A 21,434-nucleotide genomic window follows, 5' to 3' on the forward strand; every position below is an offset into this window, starting at 1 on the left:
ATATACGCTTTCTAATCTTCATCAGTTGTTTTCGCAGCATCAAAGAATAGACCACATAGCACTGCGAGCATGGTTCTTGCCCAGCGCCATCACCGAATACTCGTGGTTTTTAGGAATTCCGCACGTGATGTAAAGCATCCTGTATTTTAATTATTTCGGTGACTTTTTGTAACCGGATTATGCCTCTCAGCAAAGTGCAGTAACATTCTCATTCCGTGAAAATTGAGATGAGTTCATTGGTACACACGTTGCAAATTTAACATCGTAAGTCCAAGTAAGAAGTGAAATTTAGAAGATTGGGTTCTATATGTAGCTCGTGACAGTTGCTGCGAGTAAAATTTGTGCGACAATCTCCACGAAACACAGTGATCAACTGATCATATTTTCATTTGTCATCGACCTACTAAACTCAGCGTGCTTGTTAATGCGAGCTACGCGTTGCGTGTCAAGTATAAACGTGGATTTATATCCGGCACGTAACGACCGCTCAGGGGTGAAAAGTATTTATGATTTCTCTTATTATGAGATACAGCAATGAAATATAGTTACGTACATAAAATGATATTTGGTACATCATCAGTCATTATGGAGATTCTGCCGGTACAACAACGATACGTAGACACAAGCGCCATTGGTAATTGTGCAGTAATTGCTTCAAGTGCCTTCAATATGAAAATTGCTCATAATGTGGCTACGCGGCAAATTAGTGACTTCCTCACTCCTTCGCAACTTATAAGATGACACAAACTTATAGCCGTCCATGTCAGGTAGGCCTACTTATGCAGGCACCGAAAGTTATTTTCGAAGTTACCGGTAATCGAAATGTCATATTCCGTTTATAGCGTATATAATGTTGAAACAAACATATCGACATCACGATACGTAACACCGGTGATATACATCATGAAAAATAGAGTGTTGGATGGTAATTGGGTGATGGAACCGTGTGAGAGTATCGTAATATTCGTAACCACAGTACTGTACAGACAACTCAGCAACTCCGTACGAAAATAGAGAGGTTGTTTCCAACAGCGCCACTAGTGACTAAGGAGTGCGAGCTTGTGAAATGTGTACTAATCACAACTGTGGTTTGTTGTATATTTACAGAGGTAAATGCGAGGCGATTGAGTTTGTATATAACCTTTGATAGAGGGAAGGTGATGACATCATATATTGTGTGTGGTAATCTTTCGAGGAAAGCATAGACGAATCTGATTGAATACTTCGTAGGTTTTTATTGACTAAATTCAGCTACCATCATCTGTACGATTAAATAAGACCTGCACTTCCAAGCACACTCATTAGTAGGGCCATTTTTATATGACCTTGAAATATAAATAATATGACTTTATTTTTTGGAAAATATGACTTTATATGAAATTCGTGTATTTTTACATGCGAGCAACGTCACTCACGGAACTAAAGAGTAAAACATAAGCAACATAAAAGTACTACGCATCAATTTTTATTTTAAACCACTGTTGTGGTCCAGTTTCATGTAGTGTGGAATGCTAAGAGTCTGGTAGTTACGATTTGGACGTAAAAATGACTTTAGTAAGGAAAATAAGCGCTCCACATACGCTGATGTGGGTAGACGAAATATGACTTTATACCTTTCTTAATATACCTCATAGGGATGCGTTTTTTGCGTTAAAATTGATTTCACGACTTACTGATGCATAGAAAAAAATATGACTTTAATGACTTTAAATGGCCCTACTCATTAGCAACTGGGGAACGAACAGAATCCATAGGACGAAGTAAACTAATTACGGTAATCAGCGCCTGAAATGTCTTTAGCAATCACCACATTTTGTGACGTCTAAAAGATCTAAAGTTTCATTCCATAGGTGGTGATATGATGGGATCTTTTCCAAGTCCTTCACAACTTCTATTTTCTATGCCAACACCCGACTTTCGACAAATGTATCGGGTTCTCTTGTGCATGACTGGTGTTCTGTTTAATGTATTTGAAGATGCTTCGAGTTGGGGGTAACTAACGTTGTCTCCCAGGATATTACTCTTCATCCTAGAGTGGATCTGGAGCTTGGACAGACGTGAGACCATGTTTACGATTCCTAATGGGAAGAACAATACGTGCTGGCGAACAAACACTGAATTGGACAACAAACTTTCTTCGGGTTCGAGTCGATCTGTGACAGGATTGCACTGCATACACAATCTATTATTACACGGAGTACTATTATATCGGTACAGTACTGAATTAAAGGAGAGATTAGGCTACTCTATAGCTGAGCGTTCGTTTCGTTCATAGAGTAGGCCTACGTTACGCAAATATAGAATGCAATAACTGACAACAACTTCAGGAGAAACTTTGAGCAAGCTAATCCAGTACTGTATAAGTTTCTTTCAGAATGGATAGAGGGTTTGAGATCTTCAATGTACAAATACAAATAGATTCGTTGGCCGTTTTATTCAGATGATGATATCCGCATTCAATAGCTTGACAACAACTGCAGAGCACTTCCGGGCGGATCAGTGAGATCATTGATGCTGCTTAGCACCCGGACTGAAGAAGACTTGGGGATCGAATCCAAAAGCAAAGCTTCGATAATACGACTGTTATTGAGGATTGGTGCAGAGTATATATTGATGCACTGGGTACCTAAGAGAGAATTTATCGTGGTTAAACTATAGTTAACTAACATACAGGTAGATAGTAGATTAGTTATCTATAGTTACACACCATCTCCTCTTTGTAGCATTCCTACACGGCCTGAAGAAGTTTCCTAAATATGAAAGACACACATCCATCAGTCAACCAAGATATTGAAAGATTTATTTTAAACAGTAGATTTATAAAGTCCAAATGATTTTGCCAACTCTGATTCTCTAGAGATTCTATGTCATCAATCAGGTACACTAACTGTTATTTATTTCTTTGCTGTGGTCATCAATGTTGTTCGCAAGGAAACATTCATACGCTACTCGGAATCATTTAGTCTTTTCAACAATTTTGCTATCGAGTGTTCACCATAATTGACTTCTTTGGTGGATGAAATTAATGTGATTACTACTACTGGAAGGCAGTTCTTCAAAACTTGATGTCATAGATTTGGATTCGAGGCAACTCTAGTTCATTGTCATTATGACCATTGTTCATCGCCAATCTGAGAATGGAACCGGTCATATAGGTATCAATATGCATGTAAATTACATCCACTTCTACTTCAACCTCGATAGTCCTTGTTACGATTATTGCTATATAGATTATATTATGTCGAATTTCGAATTATTCTTATTAGGGATTACCGACGGGCATATCAACTCGATGTTACCAGTGAATTCGGCACTTGCTGAATTGCGGCTAATGCTGAATTTCGCATTAGAAATACAATATATCTAACCTAGGGTTACCATACGTCCTCTTTTTTGACTTATTTGAAAGTGTCCTCGGAGGACGCCCTTTTGTCCTCTTTTTTGAAATTTTCTCCTCTTTTTTGAAAATTTATTCATATTTAGAAAAAAATGCGAGTGATATGCCGTAAATTAGGACATTTTTTTTTTATTAGTCAACCACCCGGCAATGTGGAGGAAGAAACGCTATTTTGGGCTCTGGGCGTGAAAGTTGACCTTTTTTTAGTCCACCGATCACAAAGTGGGAAAAATTCACCGATTTTTGAGAATTCTTCTCCTGTTTTGCAGGTCTCAAATTTCTGAAAAAGTGTCCTCTTGTCACATTTCCAAAATATGGTAACCCTAATCCAACCGATGCATCAATATTGTATTAATAAATTCGCTAATGAATTTTTCTCTGAATATGAGCGTTAAATGTGCTATACGGCACTTAGTGGATTCGGCACTGTGTAGCAAGAATCCATTGGTCCATTGCAATAATGGAATGCGGTTTTGAAATTGCACTGTATACCACGCGTAATATACAAACTACCGCATTCGGCCCATCAGACCATTTCATCCGGCCCGCGAGGCCATTATGAGCAAATTGCAAAATAAGTAAATAATCCAGCACATTTATAGCAGAAGTTGCGATCTTTAGCAATAAATACGTTGACGTAAATATTGAATAATCCTTCAAGACAGCAAATGTCGAACATGTCCACATTGTCCAGTCCATAGAGGCCACACTATAACCATGTCTTGGCAGTGTTGAGTTCTAACTCAAGTAACCATCAGGAACAAGTCAGTGACATTGACTCTACATTCTGAGAAGGCAAAAATGTGAGAGAGGCGGAAACGGCAACGGAAACCGTTGCAAACCGCTTTAAAAGATATGGAGCTACACGAATAATATAATTCAAATATCTGTGGTCGAACTGCTGTTTACCGTAATCTGACCCAAAAGGCCCAAGCGCCGGTCTTCAGAGCAATTCGAAAGGGGAATTGGTAATATAGAAATTGTAAACAATATTCTAACGCCCACATTTAAAATATCTTGTATTCCTCACCACGAATACGTAGCGCCAACGACGCATCATAATTACAACAAGCGGAGTACAGAAATATTCTAATTTATATCGTCTTAGAGCCACTGTTTTAGTGGTTTACAACTTTATTCAATCGGTCAACCATCGTATTTTTGCCAATACCATTGTTGGCGAATAACGGTGTTGCTCGAATAAAACCCACATGATCCGTGATATAATATATAATACTATTTTAATAGCGTTGATAATAAAGCATTCTATTGAAAAACAAATTTATGAATTCGGAGGTAACATATTGGAATCATTTGACTGGTCCGGCGCGCGAGCGATCAAATCTTTTGAATCCGGCCCGCGACCCAAGTTGAGTTTGACACCCATTGTGTATGATTTCCAATTTTAATTTGAAGTCCTGTTGACTGTTTTCGAGATAGTTCTGTCATTTGCATATAGTATACGCAAAATTGTACATCCTTAGGCCTACTAACACTATTCATTGAGTAGCATCAGTGACTTCTGTGAACCCTATGTGATAATTGAAACAATAATCCATTCTTAGTCGGGAACACTTGCGATATTCATTGTTATATTTTCGACAAAAATGCAATTTATCAACGCACTCTCATTAATCACGCGTTTCGGCTTTTCTAAGTAATCTTCAATATTCGGGTGATTACTGTTGCCGTAAATTTCATTTTGATCTGACAATAGATAACTCCGTATATAATCCTCCGAACTCTACGTAGTTCCCGAAGGAATGTGATTCGCAAGTCTCGCTGACATTATAGTTGCACAGTTTGAAGGAAGTATACTTATAATACGACTTGTTCTCCAGAGTACGAGTTGTGAATTATATCAACAAGGTGAACGCCTGCACGATACATTTACCCTGCATGCATTGCAAGTCGATCTTTATTCATAATTATTCACTGTGCCCGTCTGAATCGATGATTTACCGCACGTATAACCAATTCATTATTTATCGAAAAATAGTATTGTGGCTCACATTTTCAAATTTTAAATGTTCTAAATGTGTCGACAGTTACAAGAACTCTTATCTAAGGTCGTATCAATTGAAGTTCTGCGCAAGTAATTCAAGGAATTGTCTCTTAAGAAAAGGCATATTTTAGACACTTTCTGTATACATGAGTACTATAAATATATGATAATAAATTTATAATTTATAAACACAAAAATCAAACATAAATTACTGCCTGGTGGGAATATAGTAAGTATGAAAATAACAAGCTTATACCCCCGGAAGCATCACTGCACACCGGAAACATATTGATGACACTTTGGTTATTTTGATGGATAAATTTTCCACGCTAAGCGTCAGATACCAGAAATTGTTCGTTTTGTACATGAGCGATCACACTCACTGGTGACTGTAGTGATGCCATTGCTCACGTGGTTTCAGAATAATTTTCCATCCAGTCTGTGGCTTATTTGTGCGTTTGTTTGTGGTATTTATGGGGTTTGTCGACTGCTATGGTCATTTACACCAGGTCGATATTATTCATTTTCATTCCGTAAATGCCGACTTGCAGCACGGTCCACTTCAAGGCTTTTTTGAAAGACACCGCTTGCACGGATGAGATAGCGAAGAGGAGCCTAGATATACCTCCAACAGTTAGGTGGGGGTTCCAGAGTTGACCTCGGCCGGACTCGCACCCACAAACCACTAGTGTTGCTGTGCAAGATACCAATACGACATCTCGCCAGATTCTTTGTGTGATTCATCGGATTATGTGTATCGCATCTGAGCTAGAAATTAGGGTGATTAGGTTGTAAAGAGACATTGTTCTGTTGATTGGATTGTTTTTGTATTTAGATATAAGATCAGCCTAGGAAGTTGACTGTTGTTAACGTGTTGGCTGTTGCGACTGCTGCCAGAAATTGGCGCGAACGTTAGTTAGCGATTAAATTACTTTCCTATCTGTAAACCAGAGGTTTATATTGACAGGGTCTCAAGGGTATGCCTTGGTAAGTAGGAAGCGATTACAAGCAAGGTAAGGTTGCGACCGAGTTGGCAAGCTTCTCGACGAGCCAAACTTTATAACCGAACTTCCAATCAAAATGTATCGTACGGTCTAGGGTTGGATTATCCGGATAACGGTTAACCGGTTAACCGGTTAACCGCATGTATTTTCACTATCTGATATCCGGATATTTTTCTGCCGGTTAACCGGATAAAAAAGAATCGTTGCTAATGCATTTTACACGTTTTAGTAAGCTTCAATAAGTCGTATTCAGTGTTGGCGCGGCCGATTGACGAGAAGCGTGTTGCCAATTAGCGAGATGCGTCTGTACACATTGCACAATGTAATGTGACGCGATCTCCTGCTGAGAAGATCGTTAAATTAGGTCATTGATTGGCGCGCTCGGCTATCGTCTCTGGCCTGATTTATCGCGTCTTCAACAAGCCGATAGTTCCACTGGATTGAAGAATCGCATCTGCAATAGGCCATGTGCAGTGTACAGTACACACTATTCCATCGCTGGCCTGCACAATCGCATCTTCATTGGCTTGGTGCTCACGATATTATCGTTGACCTACAGAATCGCATCTGCAATAGGCCTACGAACGATATAATCGCTGGCCTAACCATCTCGGACCCAGCATGCATTGGCTCCTATATCTCGATGGGTTGTTGACGATATGCCGTTAAGTGTATTCTAATTAGTGAATCTGAGAGTGACACCGCGAAACTGAATGACATCGAATGTTCGCAAAAATGTGCGTGCGTGCAAGCGTAATTGATTTCCGCTGATGATTAATTCGAAAAAAAAATCGAAACCCCCTAATTTTATTTCAATCCCTCCACATTTTCGGCTGGCTGCGTGCCTGATCACGTGAATTAGAGTGTGGTATCATGTCGGCATCAATTTCAGTATCAGCTAGTCGTCTTTCTAGTACTCCAAACCTAAACATAAGGATGGTCAAAAGGATGTAAAGCCGTTGAAGTTTCCGACGTACGACCTGCCAACCTTTTGACTCTCTACGAAGCGCTGCTTTCTATTCAGCCCACTTCTGTGGAAGCTGAAAAAGCATTCAATGAACGTGGACTCTTTGTTACAAAATTCCGGTCCCGGCTACAGGATCCCACTATTGATGCATCTGTGCTTTATAAAGAGGGCATTGCAGAAGCAGTGAACATTAAATTTGCGTGGTTTTTCTCGTATTCGCTCATACTGCGCGCGTAGGTAGGTACTCCACAATAACACTGTGTAATGATTTTGCGATCCGTTTTACATGCAGACCTAATGAAATCGATTGTCTCACTTAGCAGTTATTATCCGGTTAACCGGTTAGATAAATTCCAAAATATCCGGATATATCCGTTATCCGGATAGTGAAAATTATTGATATCCGAACTAACCCTAGTACGGTCGTAGACTGGGTAACGACTAATCGTAGGCTACGTTACAAGATATATACTATTTCGTCACAAATTCAGCAATTGGTATCACGTGGTTACGTTTCGACCGCGCAACACGATGACACTTTCCAGGGTAAGCTGAAGCCTCTCATTCTCAACTGGTATCTGAAAGGGAACAGTGGAAGTCACTCTGATTTGTAATAAATATTCATTGTTGTGTTTTCGTTTTGTTATTTCACAACGTTGTTGATGCACAGTTCAATTTGCGTACTAGTTTCCTTCAGTAATGTAATGAGTAATGTGGTGAATTTCTGTGTTTGTGACTCATCAAAGATTTGGGGTTCCGCGAAGGCTTGTAGTATCGATACTTGTAGATTAGCGTAAGTGTTAGCGGGTCAGTAAAAGTTAAGATCCACTGCTGTATACCATCACCTGTAATTTACACTCATATCCGCTACTTCACACGACAACAATAATTATGTGTATCTTGCAGATTGTTTTTACAAAAACTACAGCATATCTTGTGTAGTCGAACCGATGAATAATTCGCCGCACAGATTGATGCAATCTCTTGTCTGGATTTTTCCACGAATAAAGCGTTTCCTCCGAACGGATTATGTTTTCGTTATTGCAGTTCATATCTGTTTGTTTGACGATTATTATGTCCAAGTTATGACCGTAATCTAAAGGAACGAAACCAAAACAATAGCACAACGACAAAAAATTGATCGTAAAGAGATGATTGATATTAGTTGGGCATGATGCCCGCAAACCAATACAATATGAAATGTAAAGTCGATAGAGCTGAGGATTTTGTTTCGCCGGGTATATCACAGAAACCGATTACAAGATACTTTTTATATCATTTATGAATAATTAGTTTATTATCATCGGTCCCCGCGATATAAGCGGATTCCCCTGACACTCAAATATTTCTGGTCAATTAGCGTTACGAGTGTTACGACGCATATAATACTCTTACTCCGATTTCCTGTGATTTCTTGGATATCAGAATGGCTATGTTAGATTATACGTATGTATCCGGATAATTTGTGTTGATACATAACTGCGGCCGAAAAATCTCTCACGATTTAGACGACCGCGGATCTTAGTAATATTCTCGAATCCTGCAGATAGTATCAGATAAGATGAATATCTTTGTGTCGCTTGAATTTGATTAAGCTTCGGTAAATACCACAATAATTTCGTGGGACGTTAGTCACAGCATCTGCTTGACTGTATGAGTATTCATCGTGGGGTGAATGATCCTTGCAATGTTGCAATGGCAGGCCCTGTGTGATACAAGCTGCTTGAGCGTTATGACGTATGTGCCGATAAATATATATTTTACAAGATTATACATGGCGACTGGATTAAAAGATACCCTCTTGACCCAAGGATTTATGTGCGAATCAGTTGGTTATTTTATTCATAAGTCAGCGACCTGATGCTGTAATTATGACGGAGTAATGGCACGGTTTATTGAACTTATTGGATGATTAACGTCGTATTAATGAGACAACGTTTGGGACGCAGATTATGATGATGACATACAAACGTTAAAAACATACAGCAGCGTGCTCACGGCGTAGGCCTATACATGACGTTTCACGCACCTTGACATAGAACTATGTTAGCGATCGTATGCAATCCACTAACACAACAGACAGCTAAAAGTCACACTATACCACAACAAGCGTATAAGTGATGGAATATATCATCTACAGATGTCATCAGCAGGGCGATTTTTTATACTCAAGAAACGGAAGATTTTGACCTAAAAAATCAAAATTTTGACAATTTTTTACCTAAAAAAACTAATTTTGACCAAATCTTGGCCTCACGTATGCAAACTAGGTGTTTTCGCACATACTGTTAAAATTGCACTATTGATCTTCATTTCTGGTTGGAACTGTCTGTCCTGTAGATTGGCCTGAAAAAAAAACGTTTTTAACTTAAAAACTGACAAATTTTTACATGAAAAAACATAATTTAAACGAAATCTGGCCCTATGTAGAGTTCCAGTAGTTACATCATGTATTATGGTAGAAATAATTAGAATTTGTTGCAATACAACGAAAGATACTTTCCTACATTCTCGGGTAGAAAGTGTCTGTCCTCCGTAGCTTGCCAAGAATGGAGATGGAACGGTAGTAGTATTATACACGGGGTTTATACGCCGACCAATAGTCATTGAGTATTTGATCACGTGACATCTGTTAGCCAATCAGAATGCAGAACGATGTGGGTGTGGTTCCAATACGAGAGAGGTTTTGGTTGTGTGAGAGATGACATAGTTCCAGTCCAGTAACGCTGAGATATTTATTACGTCATTGCGTAAGTTGATTACTTTCAATTGCGTATTGCAGCATGTTCATGATTACGTCACATGCGTAGTTGATTACTTTTAGATATTACGAGAGCGACTTTGCTTAGTTCCAGTAACGCGGAGATATGATTACGTCAATATTGCGTTGATCGCCTTTGTTATTGCAGTTTAAGCAAGTGCAAGGCAATATATAACGTGTAATATTTATTACATGATTATTCGCTGTACGCTGTAGATTGAATATGTCAAAGATTACTGCTAATGATATATACGTCATAATGGATCGAATTGACCTGATGAACTGGTATCGGTTTGCACGCGAAAAACTTGAGCTATCTGACAATGAAATTGCCGAATGTCAATACATGGATTGCTATAACTTAACCGAGCAACGATATCAAATGATACAGTTATGGATTCGTAAAAATGGTCGTTACGCCACAATGAACAAACTTGAAGAATTAGTTCACAGTTGTCAGATACTTTCAAATAGCAATTCAAATGCTCTGTTGAAAGACATAACGTACTAAGAGGGAAATTGCGTGGACTAGAGAATAATGACGATGCTCTCAGAAGACTTCAATATCGGTTTATTCGTAATCATATGCTCATGTATGCGAAACTGTTATTGCTTTTACATCGCAAATCAAAAAAGGGATTCTGATATCAAAAAAGTGTGTCAAGATCTCAAAGAAGCTCTACGCCTTGTTCTGAACGATTAGTAAATGTACTTGTTCGTTATTAATAAACTGCATATGTGTATTTGATTGTGTAAAATGTGTTATAAAAGTCACTCAACGGAAGTGAATAGACAAGTCTGAACCTGTCTTAATTGCAGCATATTCGAGATAGATTGTGCAATAACCTCTAAATACCGATTATCTTGTATAGTTGATGAATTAGTTTGTACAAAAAAAGTTCACTGTGATAATCTACACGATTTCAATGATTATTAAAAATAATTTTAATATTAAATCTAACAAAGTAATAATACAAAAAATTGGCTAATATTGTGAATATCTTTTCATTGTGAAATTAGCAATTATCTCGTGTTGTTGATGAAAATGATCATCTTACGTTGTATTAGGATTTATTTTAAAAAACTGTAGTGTAAAGGTCTTTAGTACTTTGGAAAAAGTAGTTTCTATCTACTTTACTAAATTTGATGTAAAGTGTTCGACGATTTAAAAAATCGGTATTTATTTTACAAAATTCCCAGTATAAAAGTTTTTACAAAATCGACTTGAGTAAGTACTGTCACTAGGCAAACCCTAACAGAGTGTACTCTGATAAATGCAGTAGTAGTAATCGATTATCGCGAAATAAATAGATAACATACAGTATGTGCGTTGCTACGATGTCTCATAAATACTTTGATTTAATATATACAAGTAGGTTATTTATACGTTAAGTCAAGAATAGAAAAATAACGCTGTCTCCATAGAAAGATATGTAAATATACTAGAACGGTTACATCTGGACGCCTGCAACTAAGAACGTAAGCTGATCATTTTCATCAACAACATGTGATAATTGCTAATTTCACAATGATAAGATATTCACAATATAAGCCAATTTCTATATTATTACCGAATATCTTATCATTGTGAGGTTTATTCAACTCTCATTAATTCAGGATTCTAGAACTACTGAAGTCTCATGGAATTATAAAATACCGTGCTTTGCAAACAATGTAAAAATAATAGAAGCGAAGTTAGCTTGGTTCCCTGGGGACATCTATGCCTTTGTCAGGAATGTTCATCCATCGATTAGGTAATTGAATACGCGCGCTTATCAATGCCTCTTGAAAAGCTAGTGGACGGGAAGTGAATACCCTAGACAAGTCCGAACCTGTATGTGTATATATTGCAGCATATTAAAGATAGCTTGTGCAATAGCCCTAAATAAAACAAAATGCGGAGAGCTGATATCGCAATAGGTGCGCGGTATTCGACAATAACAAAACGCAATTGTTCGAACTTAGTGGATCCCATACCGCATTGTTAGCTCTAAATACTTAACCGTTGAAAAATCTATTCCCCAATGAGTTAGACAGCAATGCGTTAGTCGTAGCGATTCAATCGTGTGCTCTATAATAACAAAAACACAAATGACTTAGTCGATATCACTTCTAGCTCTAAATACCAGTCGCATAGCTGAGGCTAAATGCCGTAAATAACTACTGAGTGGGCCGAGTGGTGATTTACTCGCTCGGAAATCGTCACTTCTTGCACTTTACTAAAAATTTGCTGCTACTAAAATGTTAAAATGTACTTTTTTCAATGGCCTTGAGGGCCAGCGTCAGTTTCATCTATATCCTATCATGCATTTTCACACAGCAGAATGACTTATCGCATCGTAAAATAGCAAAAATACATCGAGAATCTGCAGACTTTCACTGCGAAATATTTGAGTTTTACGAATTATCCTTCAAAGTGAGCTTACATATTGGATATCATCCAAACCCTCTCGATATCGAAATAATTGAATATTTGGAGTACTCAAGTATAGGTTTCGCCTGCTTGGGCTATACTTAATCAAGCGATTATCTGTTTAGACTAGAGTTTTCAGTTATCAGACAAATAATACCTTCAATACTTACTTTTTTTAGTCACTCGGAAATCAACACATCATGTACTTTGGAAGAAATTTACTGGTAATAGAATGTTGAAATGTACTTTTCCATTGGATATTATTTAAAACCTAATGAAATTTCGCGTCGAGCGAGGAATCCTTTAAAATAAGATAGAAGTAGTCATTTCGGAGTAAGTAAAACGTTAGTACTCCAGGTATATTTCTGCAGACATATTCAATCTATAGCGTATGATAAAGGAATAATCATGTAATAAATAAGACACGTTATATATATTGCCTTGCACTTGCTTCAACTACAATAACAAAGGTGATCAACTTACGCAATAATGACGTAATCTTATCTCATCGTTACTGGAAACTAAGCTAAGCCGTTCTCGTAATAACTAAAGTAATCAAGTACGCAATCATAATGACGTAATCATTACTGCACATGCTTCAACTGCAATGCGCATAATGACGTAAACATTTCTCAGCGTTATTGGACTGGAACTATGCAATCTCTCACACAACCAAAACCTCTCTCGTACCATTTATCATTTGTATAAATATCACTGTGATATCAGCCCAAGGGTTATGTGGCTTTGTAATAATTGGTTGCTTAGCAAAATCAATATTATGCTCAAATTATATCGAATATTGGACTTATTTCCAACTCGCAGTACTACTCATTAGGGTCTTATTCTAATACCTGCATAATTGTTTCATGTCGAGTATAAGGCTATTTAAATCATCACTAAAACGCCGCTTGCGTGCTTGTCGGTATCTGAGATTATGCACGCTTGTGCCTATCACAGAATCGCAGAGTTTTCGGTGAACTTTAGCCTCAGTTGGACTATAGATTACTAACCTACGGATAGATACGCAAGTCCCGTCGTTACGCTCCGACAAGCAGTTACACTTGTTGCTGAGCAATCCAAAAGAAGCATAATTGTTGGAGTTATAGCTTGCGTCCCGAGGGCTGAAATGTAATGAAACTGGTCTTAATCGAGAGCTACTGCCTCACTGATTCCGAAAATACAAATTCAAATCGTGCCGAGGATATGGAACCACCTCAAAACATCCCTCAAAATCTGAAAATCGGCATAGTTCCAATAATGGCACCACCGCAACAGGATGAACATAACAATGGTCAATTTCGTCAAGCGATTGTTCAGAACAATGCCGATTTTCAGACTTTGAGGGATGGCTTGACATGGTTCCATTTCCCTGACAAGATTTCAATTTGTATTCTCAGAATCAGTGCGACAGTAGCTCTCGATTAAGACCAGTTTCAATAGATTTCACCTCTCAGGTCGCAAGTTGTAATACCACCAATTATGGTGCTTTTAGATTGCTGAGCAATAAGTGTAACTGCTTGTCGGAGCGTAACGACGGGACTTGCGTATCTATCCGTAGGTTAGTAATCTATAGTTTTACCACCCCTGCTCTAAACCATAACCATAACAACTTGAGTAAGTACTGTCACTAGGCAAACCCTAGCAGAGTTATGCTCAAATTATATCAAATATTGCATGGAATATGGCAAATGAACACACCAAGTATTATCAAGTGAAGGAAAACGAACGCCTAATTCCCTCTAGATACATATTTATTCGGAAAATATCCCATTACAGGGTGAGTACAGTTGATTTCTCAAGGTCTTCCTATCTTCCCCACTTAAGCGCGGTAAGACTAGTTTGACTTCGCGGCATTCAGGATTATATCTCACGAAGCTCTGAATGGAATTCACGTATTCCACATCGACTATCGTTCTGTTGCTATCACTGAGGTCGATTGCCTTTAGCTGTTCATTGAATATTAGGCGATTTAGATCAATTTAAAAAAATACAGAAACGAACTGCATCGCTACATCGGGATCTACTATTGAGCAGAAAGATCTTACTGTAGCGCATCGCTTTCCCGTCTCTTCGCTCAGATTCCTGATTTGCATGGAAAGCATCTTGCAATTACTCAGATTAAATTCTTCCACACGGGAATTGCACAGGACTTTAGTTAGTGTTTTGTAGCAGGATGAAATGCCAGGATTTCTACTTAAATCCAGCGAGTGCAGCTAAAACATGGTGTAATGTTCAAATATTTTACGAGACTACAAATGACTCGACACCTGTAATAGATTAGTCATAATATTATTTATCAACAGTTGAGCAATTTTCGCGATGTCTGCTCCTAATAGCAAAACTGATGCAACACCGAAGACAATAATGAAGCTCGAAAGGTTATTGAAGAAACCATCTAAACTAGATTTAAAATGAATGGACGATTGAAAAAACCTCTTGCTTAGAAGCAGTGATAGTATTTATTTTCAGACGTGATCAGAAACACTTTATTGATGATAAAAGTTCTATCGATCGATGAAATGTCATGCTTGAATATGACTAAAACTCACATAAGCATTAGACTGTGATTGATTATTTCAGTTACAAAACATAACGGATCTAGTTCAAATGATCACCTCATGAATTCCGAGACCTTTATTTAATGAGATTAGTGAGTCTTCGTCCAATTCGCAAGCTGAAAGTCGAACGTTTTTCGTGTTATGCTTTCTTACAAAGCATCCAACTTCTTTCAAACCTGTCGGTTCCATATCCGTATTATAACTCAGATCAAGGTTTTCGACCTACAATTACAGTAATTTATTTCAAAATGACACAGAAAACTATAGAAACGAGTGAGTACCTCGATAGAAGCAAAACTTTCAAAAGCGCGCATTTCCTCTGGTGTAAGGTCACACCCCTTCATGATAAGAGTAACCGCTTTGTCTTTACAAAGTAAGGCAGGCAGCGCGGTCATACACTCTTCATCCAGCTGATTGTAGCTGATGTCAAGATATTGGAGCTGAACAAATATAGGAAACTGTCAATTTACGATCAGCATTGATCAGATATAAAACATTTCAAACTGATAACAGAAAAAAATGTTGATTAGCCACTCACGTCATAATATACGCGAAATGTGCTAAGAGTAAACTAGAATTTCCTCTATCCATCCATCTCTGTACAATCGCTCATACAGAATGTGATCATTAACGACTATACCCAGCAATAATTGCACATACCTTACTGTTTTTGAGCTGTAGAGAAACGAAATCTTTTGACTGCAAGTGCGAGTTCACAAGTGACAAATAGGTTAGATCGTTCGAAATAATAGTCGCGAGTTGCGTAAAGTTAATGTTTTCCCCGTAGCTGAGATTGAGGTTTCGTAATTTCACCTATGGGAACGAGGTATTAGGAAATCTCACTTCGAGAGGTTCTATACTAGATTAGCGCCTAGCTTTTCCCATCAGCAATACCTGATGCCGCCTGATAAGTTGATCCAAAATGATTAGAAAATCTTCGGATCCATCACTTTCTTCCAGATTGAGCTCCGTCGAACCACACTCCTTCATCAACTCGCATATTACTGGGAGGAGGTTTTCAATGTCGTCGTGTGCTGTAACGCTGAGTTTTCTTATTTCGACCTGAACGAGCGCAAAACTTCACGCATAAAATGCTAAATGAGCTATGAACAGTTTAACACTGATCAACTTTAGCTATAGCCTATCTAATAAGGCTATTGAGACTGATTCCTATACAAGCTGCAATTGAGCATTGTTCGCTACGTTACCTTCAATTCTCGCCTTAACACATTAGTAATAGGGAACAACGCGATTACGATAAAAGTTTTTTTAAAGTCGTATCTGAATACTTATATTGAACGTGAATTTGTAATGATCAGTGACTACGAGTGAATGTGTGAAGGCGTTTACCACAAATTCAAATCCACGAATTTTATCCAGTAGAATCTTTACGAGGTTTTCATTGAGATCGCATTGGCGAAATTCTAACTCATACACGCGACATTGCTGAATAAGACCATTCGCGATATTATGTATATCCAATTCAGTCGTAGTTTGGTGATAGAGCCCATAAGGAATATTCACGTCATCATGATCCGTAAGTACTAATTGATGGTACATCCTCTTTTCAGCTTAAGGATGTAAACTATAAAATGTTGTATGCCGCCCTGATGAGTTTAATTATAATATACTTATAATGTTACAGTGATTTTTCAATAACGAAACTCTTTTACAGCATGAGCAGGATAATTTCATAATAAACAGAAAATACCTGCTGTCGATGATTTGTACTAATTTGCGGCGTGTTCAATTAACTCATGCGGCTCTAAAATATAGTCATGTAGCAGTGTTTTTTTAATAACGAAACTCTTTTACAGCATAAACCAAATAATTTCATAATGAACACAAGCTAATTGAATGAATTTACTCAAATGTAGTATGCCGCGCTGATAAGATTAATTATAATATACTGATCGTGCTACAGTGATTTTTTTAATAACGAAACTCTTTTACAGCACAAGCTAAGTAATTTCATGATAAGCATAAAATACCCAGTGTCGTTAATTTGTACTTATTTGTGGGCGATATTATTTCTATCCAATTAAATCGTAGTTTGATGGTTGAGCCCATAAGAAATTTTCACTTCATCATGATTGATAAGTACTAATTGATGGTACATCCTCTTTTCAGCTTGAAGATGTGAACTATAAAATGTTTTATGCCGCGCTGATGAGATTAAGTATAACATACTTATCATGTTACTGTGATTTTTCAATAACGAAACTCATTTACAGCATAAGCAGAGTAATTTCATAATAAACATAAAATACCTGCTGTCGATGATTTGTACTAATTTGCGGCGCGTTCAATTAACTCATGCGGCTCAAAAATATAGTAAGCATGGCGATTGGTATTCGTTGAGTTGAATAAACATTAAAAACAATATATTTCCGCGCCCTTGGGTTGTAGGGTTAGGAGGAATTAGGTTTAGGAGGGCGCGGAAATATATTGTTTTTAATGTTTATTCAACTCAACGAATACCAATCGCCATGCTTACTATATTTTTGAGCCGCATGAGTTAATTGAACGCGCCGCAAATTAGTACAAATCATCGACAGCAGGTATTTTATGTTTATTATGAAATTACTCTGCTTATGCTGTAAATGAGTTTCGTTATTGAAAAATCACAGTAACATGATAAGTATGTTATACTTAATCTCATCAGCGCGGCATAAAACATTTTATAGTTCACATCTTCAAGCTGAAAAGAGGATGTACCATCAATTAGTACTTATCAATCATGATGAAGTGAAAATTTCTTATGGGCTCAACCATCAAACTACGATTTAATTGGATAGAAATAATATCGCCCACAAATAAGTACAAATTAACGACACTGGGTATTTTATGCTTATCATGAAATTACTTAGCTTGTGCTGTAAAAGAGTTTCGTTATTAAAAAAATCACTGTAGCACGATCAGTATATTATAATTAATCTTATCAGCGCGGCATACTACATTTGAGTAAATTCATTCAATTAGCTTGTGTTCATTATGAAATTATTTGGTTTATGCTGTAAAAGAGTTTCGTTATTAAAAAAACACTGCTACATGACTATATTTTAGAGCCGCATGAGTTAATTGAACACGCCGCAAATTAGTACAAATCATCGACAGCAGGTATTTTCTGTTTATTATGAAATTATCCTGCTCATGCTGTAAAAGAGTTTCGTTATTGAAAAATCACTGTAACATTATAAGTATATTATAATTAAACTCATCAGGGCGGCATACAACATTTTATAGTTTACATCCTTAAGCTGAAAAGAGGATGTACCATCAATTAGTACTTACGGATCATGATGACGTGAATATTCCTTATGGGCTCTATCACCAAACTACGACTGAATTGGATATACATAATATCGCGAATGGTCTTATTCAGCAATGTCGCGTGTATGAGTTAGAATTTCGCCAATGCGATCTCAATGAAAACCTCGTAAAGATTCTACTGGATAAAATTCGTGGATTTGAATTTGTGGTAAACGCCTTCACACATTCACTCGTAGTCACTGATCATTACAAATTCACGTTCAATATAAGTATTCAGATACGACTTTAAAAAAACTTTTATCGTAATCGCGTTGTTCCCTATTACTAATGTGTTAAGGCGAGAATTGAAGGTAACGTAGCGAACAATGCTCAATTGCAGCTTGTATAGGAATCAGTCTCAATAGCCTTATTAGATAGGCTATAGCTAAAGTTGATCAGTGTTAAACTGTTCATAGCTCATTTAGCATTTTATGCGTGAAGTTTTGCGCTCGTTCAGGTCGAAATAAGAAAACTCAGCGTTACAGCACACGACGACATTGAAAACCTCCTCCCAGTAATATGCGAGTTGATGAAGGAGTGTGGTTCGACGGAGCTCAATCTGGAAGAAAGTGATGGATCCGAAGATTTTCTAATCATTTTGGATCAACTTATCAGGCGGCATCAGGTATTGCTGATGGGAAAAGCTAGGCGCTAATCTAGTATAGAACCTCTCGAAGTGAGATTTCCTAATACCTCGTTCCCATAGGTGAAATTACGAAACCTCAATCTCAGCTACGGGGAAAACATTAACTTTACGCAACTCGCGACTATTATTTCGAACGATCTAACCTATTTGTCACTTGTGAACTCGCACTTGCAGTCAAAAGATTTCGTTTCTCTACAGCTCAAAAACAGTAAGGTATGTGCAATTATTGCTGGGTATAGTCGTTAATGATCACATTCTGTATGAGCGATTGTACAGAGATGGATGGATAGAGGAAATTCTAGTTTACTCTTAGCACATTTCGCGTATATTATGACGTGAGTGGCTAATCAACATTTTTTTCTGTTATCAGTTTGAAATGTTTTATATCTGATCAATGCTGATCGTAAATTGACAGTTTCCTATATTTGTTCAGCTCCAATATCTTGACATCAGCTACAATCAGCTGGATGAAGAGTGTATGACCGCGCTGCCTGCCTTACTTTGTAAAGACAAAGCGGTTACTCTTATCATGAAGGGGTGTGACCTTACACCAGAGGAAATGCGCGCTTTTGAAAGTTTTGCTTCTATCGAGGTACTCACTCGTTTCTATAGTTTTCTGTGTCATTTTGAAATAAATTACTGTAATTGTAGGTCGAAAACCTTGATCTGAGTTATAATACGGATATGGAACCGACAGGTTTGAAAGAAGTTGGATGCTTTGTAAGAAAGCATAACACGAAAAACGTTCGACTTTCAGCTTGCGAATTGGACGAAGACTCACTAATCTCATTAAATAAAGGTCTCGGAATTCATGAGGTGATCATTTGAACTAGATCCGTTATGTTTTGTAACTGAAATAATCAATCACAGTCTAATGCTTATGTGAGTTTTAGTCATATTCAAGCATGACATTTCATCGATCGATAGAACTTTTATCATCAATAAAGTGTTTCTGATCACGTCTGAAAATAAATACTATCACTGCTTCTAAGCAAGAGGTTTTTTCAATCGTCCATTCATTTTAAATCTAGTTTAGATGGTTTCTTCAATAACCTTTCGAGCTTCATTATTGTCTTCGGTGTTGCATCAGTTTTGCTATTAGGAGCAGACATCGCGAAAATTGCTCAACTGTTGATAAATAATATTATGACTAATCTATTACAGGTGTCGAGTCATTTGTAGTCTCGTAAAATATTTGAACATTACACCATGTTTTAGCTGCACTCGCTGGATTTAAGTAGAAATCCTGGCATTTCATCCTGCTACAAAACACTAACTAAAGTCCTGTGCAATTCCCGTGTGGAAGAATTTAATCTGAGTAATTGCAAGATGCTTTCCATGCAAATCAGGAATCTGAGCGAAGAGACGGGAAAGCGATGCGCTACAGTAAGATCTTTCTGCTCAATAGTAGATCCCGATGTAGCGATGCAGTTCGTTTCTGTATTTTTTTAAATTGATCTAAATCGCCTAATATTCAATGAACAGCTAAAGGCAATCGACCTCAGTGATAGCAACAGAACGATAGTCGATGTGGAATACGTGAATTCCATTCAGAGCTTCGTGAGATATAATCCTGAATGCCGCGAAGTCAAACTAGTCTTACCGCGCTTAAGTGGGGAAGATAGGAAGACCTTGAGAAATCAACTGTACTCACCCTGTAATGGGATATTTTCCGAATAAATATGTATCTAGAGGGAATTAGGCGTTCGTTTTCCTTCACTTGATAATACTTGGTGTGTTCATTTGCCATATTCCATGCAATATTTGATATAATTTGAGCATAACTCTGCTAGGGTTTGCCTAGTGACAGTACTTACTCAAGTTGTTATGGTTATGGTTTAGAGCAGGGGTGGTAAAACTATAGATTACTAACCTACGGATAGATACGCAAGTCCCGTCGTTACGCTCCGACAAGCAGTTACACTTATTGCTCAGCAATCTAAAAGCACCATAATTGGTGGTATTACAACTTGCGACCTGAGAGGTGAAATTTATTGAAACTGGTCTTAATCGAGAGCTACTGTCGCACTGATTCTGAGAATACAAATTGAAATCTTGTCAGGGAAATGGAACCATGTCAAGCCATCCCTCAAAGTCTGAAAATCGGCATTGTTCTGAACAATCGCTTGACGAAATTGACCATTGTTATGTTCATCCTGTTGCGGTGGTGCCATTATTGGAACTATGCCGATTTTCAGATTTTGAGGGATGTTTTGAGGTGGTTCCATATCCTCGGCACGATTTGAATTTGTATTTTCGGAATCAGTGAGGCAGTAGCTCTCGATTAAGACCAGTTTCATTACATTTCAGCCCTCGGGACGCAAGCTATAACTCCAACAATTATGCTTCTTTTGGATTGCTCAGCAACAAG

At 37.7% G+C, this 21,434-nt stretch overlaps 2 protein-coding genes across 10 annotated transcripts; one reads left to right on the top strand and one right to left on the bottom strand.

The window, feature by feature from the left end:
• Positions 1 to 14,280: 14,280 nt before the first annotated feature.
• On the bottom strand, positions 14,281 to 16,373 carry LOC145446379 (uncharacterized). 5 transcript variants are annotated; one of them, XM_080324661.1, is made up of 7 exons: positions 16,000 to 16,373; positions 15,766 to 15,918; positions 15,387 to 15,545; positions 15,282 to 15,327; positions 15,163 to 15,221; positions 14,593 to 14,760; positions 14,281 to 14,493 (listed from the first exon to the last, which is right to left on the bottom strand). In XM_080324661.1, exons 1-7 carry the CDS (start codon positions 16,093 to 16,095, stop codon positions 14,299 to 14,301), a joined length of 876 nt encoding a protein of 291 aa, XP_080180787.1. In that variant the 5' UTR covers positions 16,096 to 16,373; the 3' UTR covers positions 14,281 to 14,298. The 5 variants fall into 5 exon arrangements, with proteins under 5 accessions (XP_080180787.1, XP_080180791.1, XP_080180786.1 ...); XM_080324665.1 differs by lacking the exon at positions 14,593 to 14,760 and having other exon boundaries at positions 16,000 to 16,371; XM_080324660.1 differs by having other exon boundaries at positions 15,163 to 15,327; positions 16,000 to 16,361.
• Positions 16,374 to 17,912: 1,539 nt separating this feature from the next.
• Positions 17,913 to 20,761, top strand: LOC145446378 (uncharacterized). Of its 5 annotated transcripts, XM_080324656.1 has the most exons (7): positions 17,913 to 19,042; positions 19,124 to 19,276; positions 19,497 to 19,655; positions 19,715 to 19,760; positions 19,821 to 19,879; positions 20,282 to 20,449; positions 20,549 to 20,761. In XM_080324656.1, exons 1-7 carry the CDS (start codon positions 18,947 to 18,949, stop codon positions 20,741 to 20,743), a joined length of 876 nt encoding a protein of 291 aa, XP_080180782.1. In that variant the 5' UTR covers positions 17,913 to 18,946; the 3' UTR covers positions 20,744 to 20,761. The 5 variants fall into 5 exon arrangements, with proteins under 5 accessions (XP_080180782.1, XP_080180785.1, XP_080180783.1 ...); XM_080324659.1 differs by lacking the exon at positions 20,282 to 20,449 and having other exon boundaries at positions 17,914 to 19,042; XM_080324655.1 differs by having other exon boundaries at positions 18,677 to 19,042; positions 19,715 to 19,879.
• Positions 20,762 to 21,434: the final 673 nt, after the last annotated feature.

Source organism: Botryllus schlosseri, chromosome 9 (genome assembly GCF_051294905.1).
Source record: "Botryllus schlosseri isolate E-star chromosome 9, Bs_hap1, whole genome shotgun sequence".
NCBI lineage: Eukaryota > Metazoa > Chordata > Ascidiacea > Stolidobranchia > Styelidae > Botryllus > Botryllus schlosseri.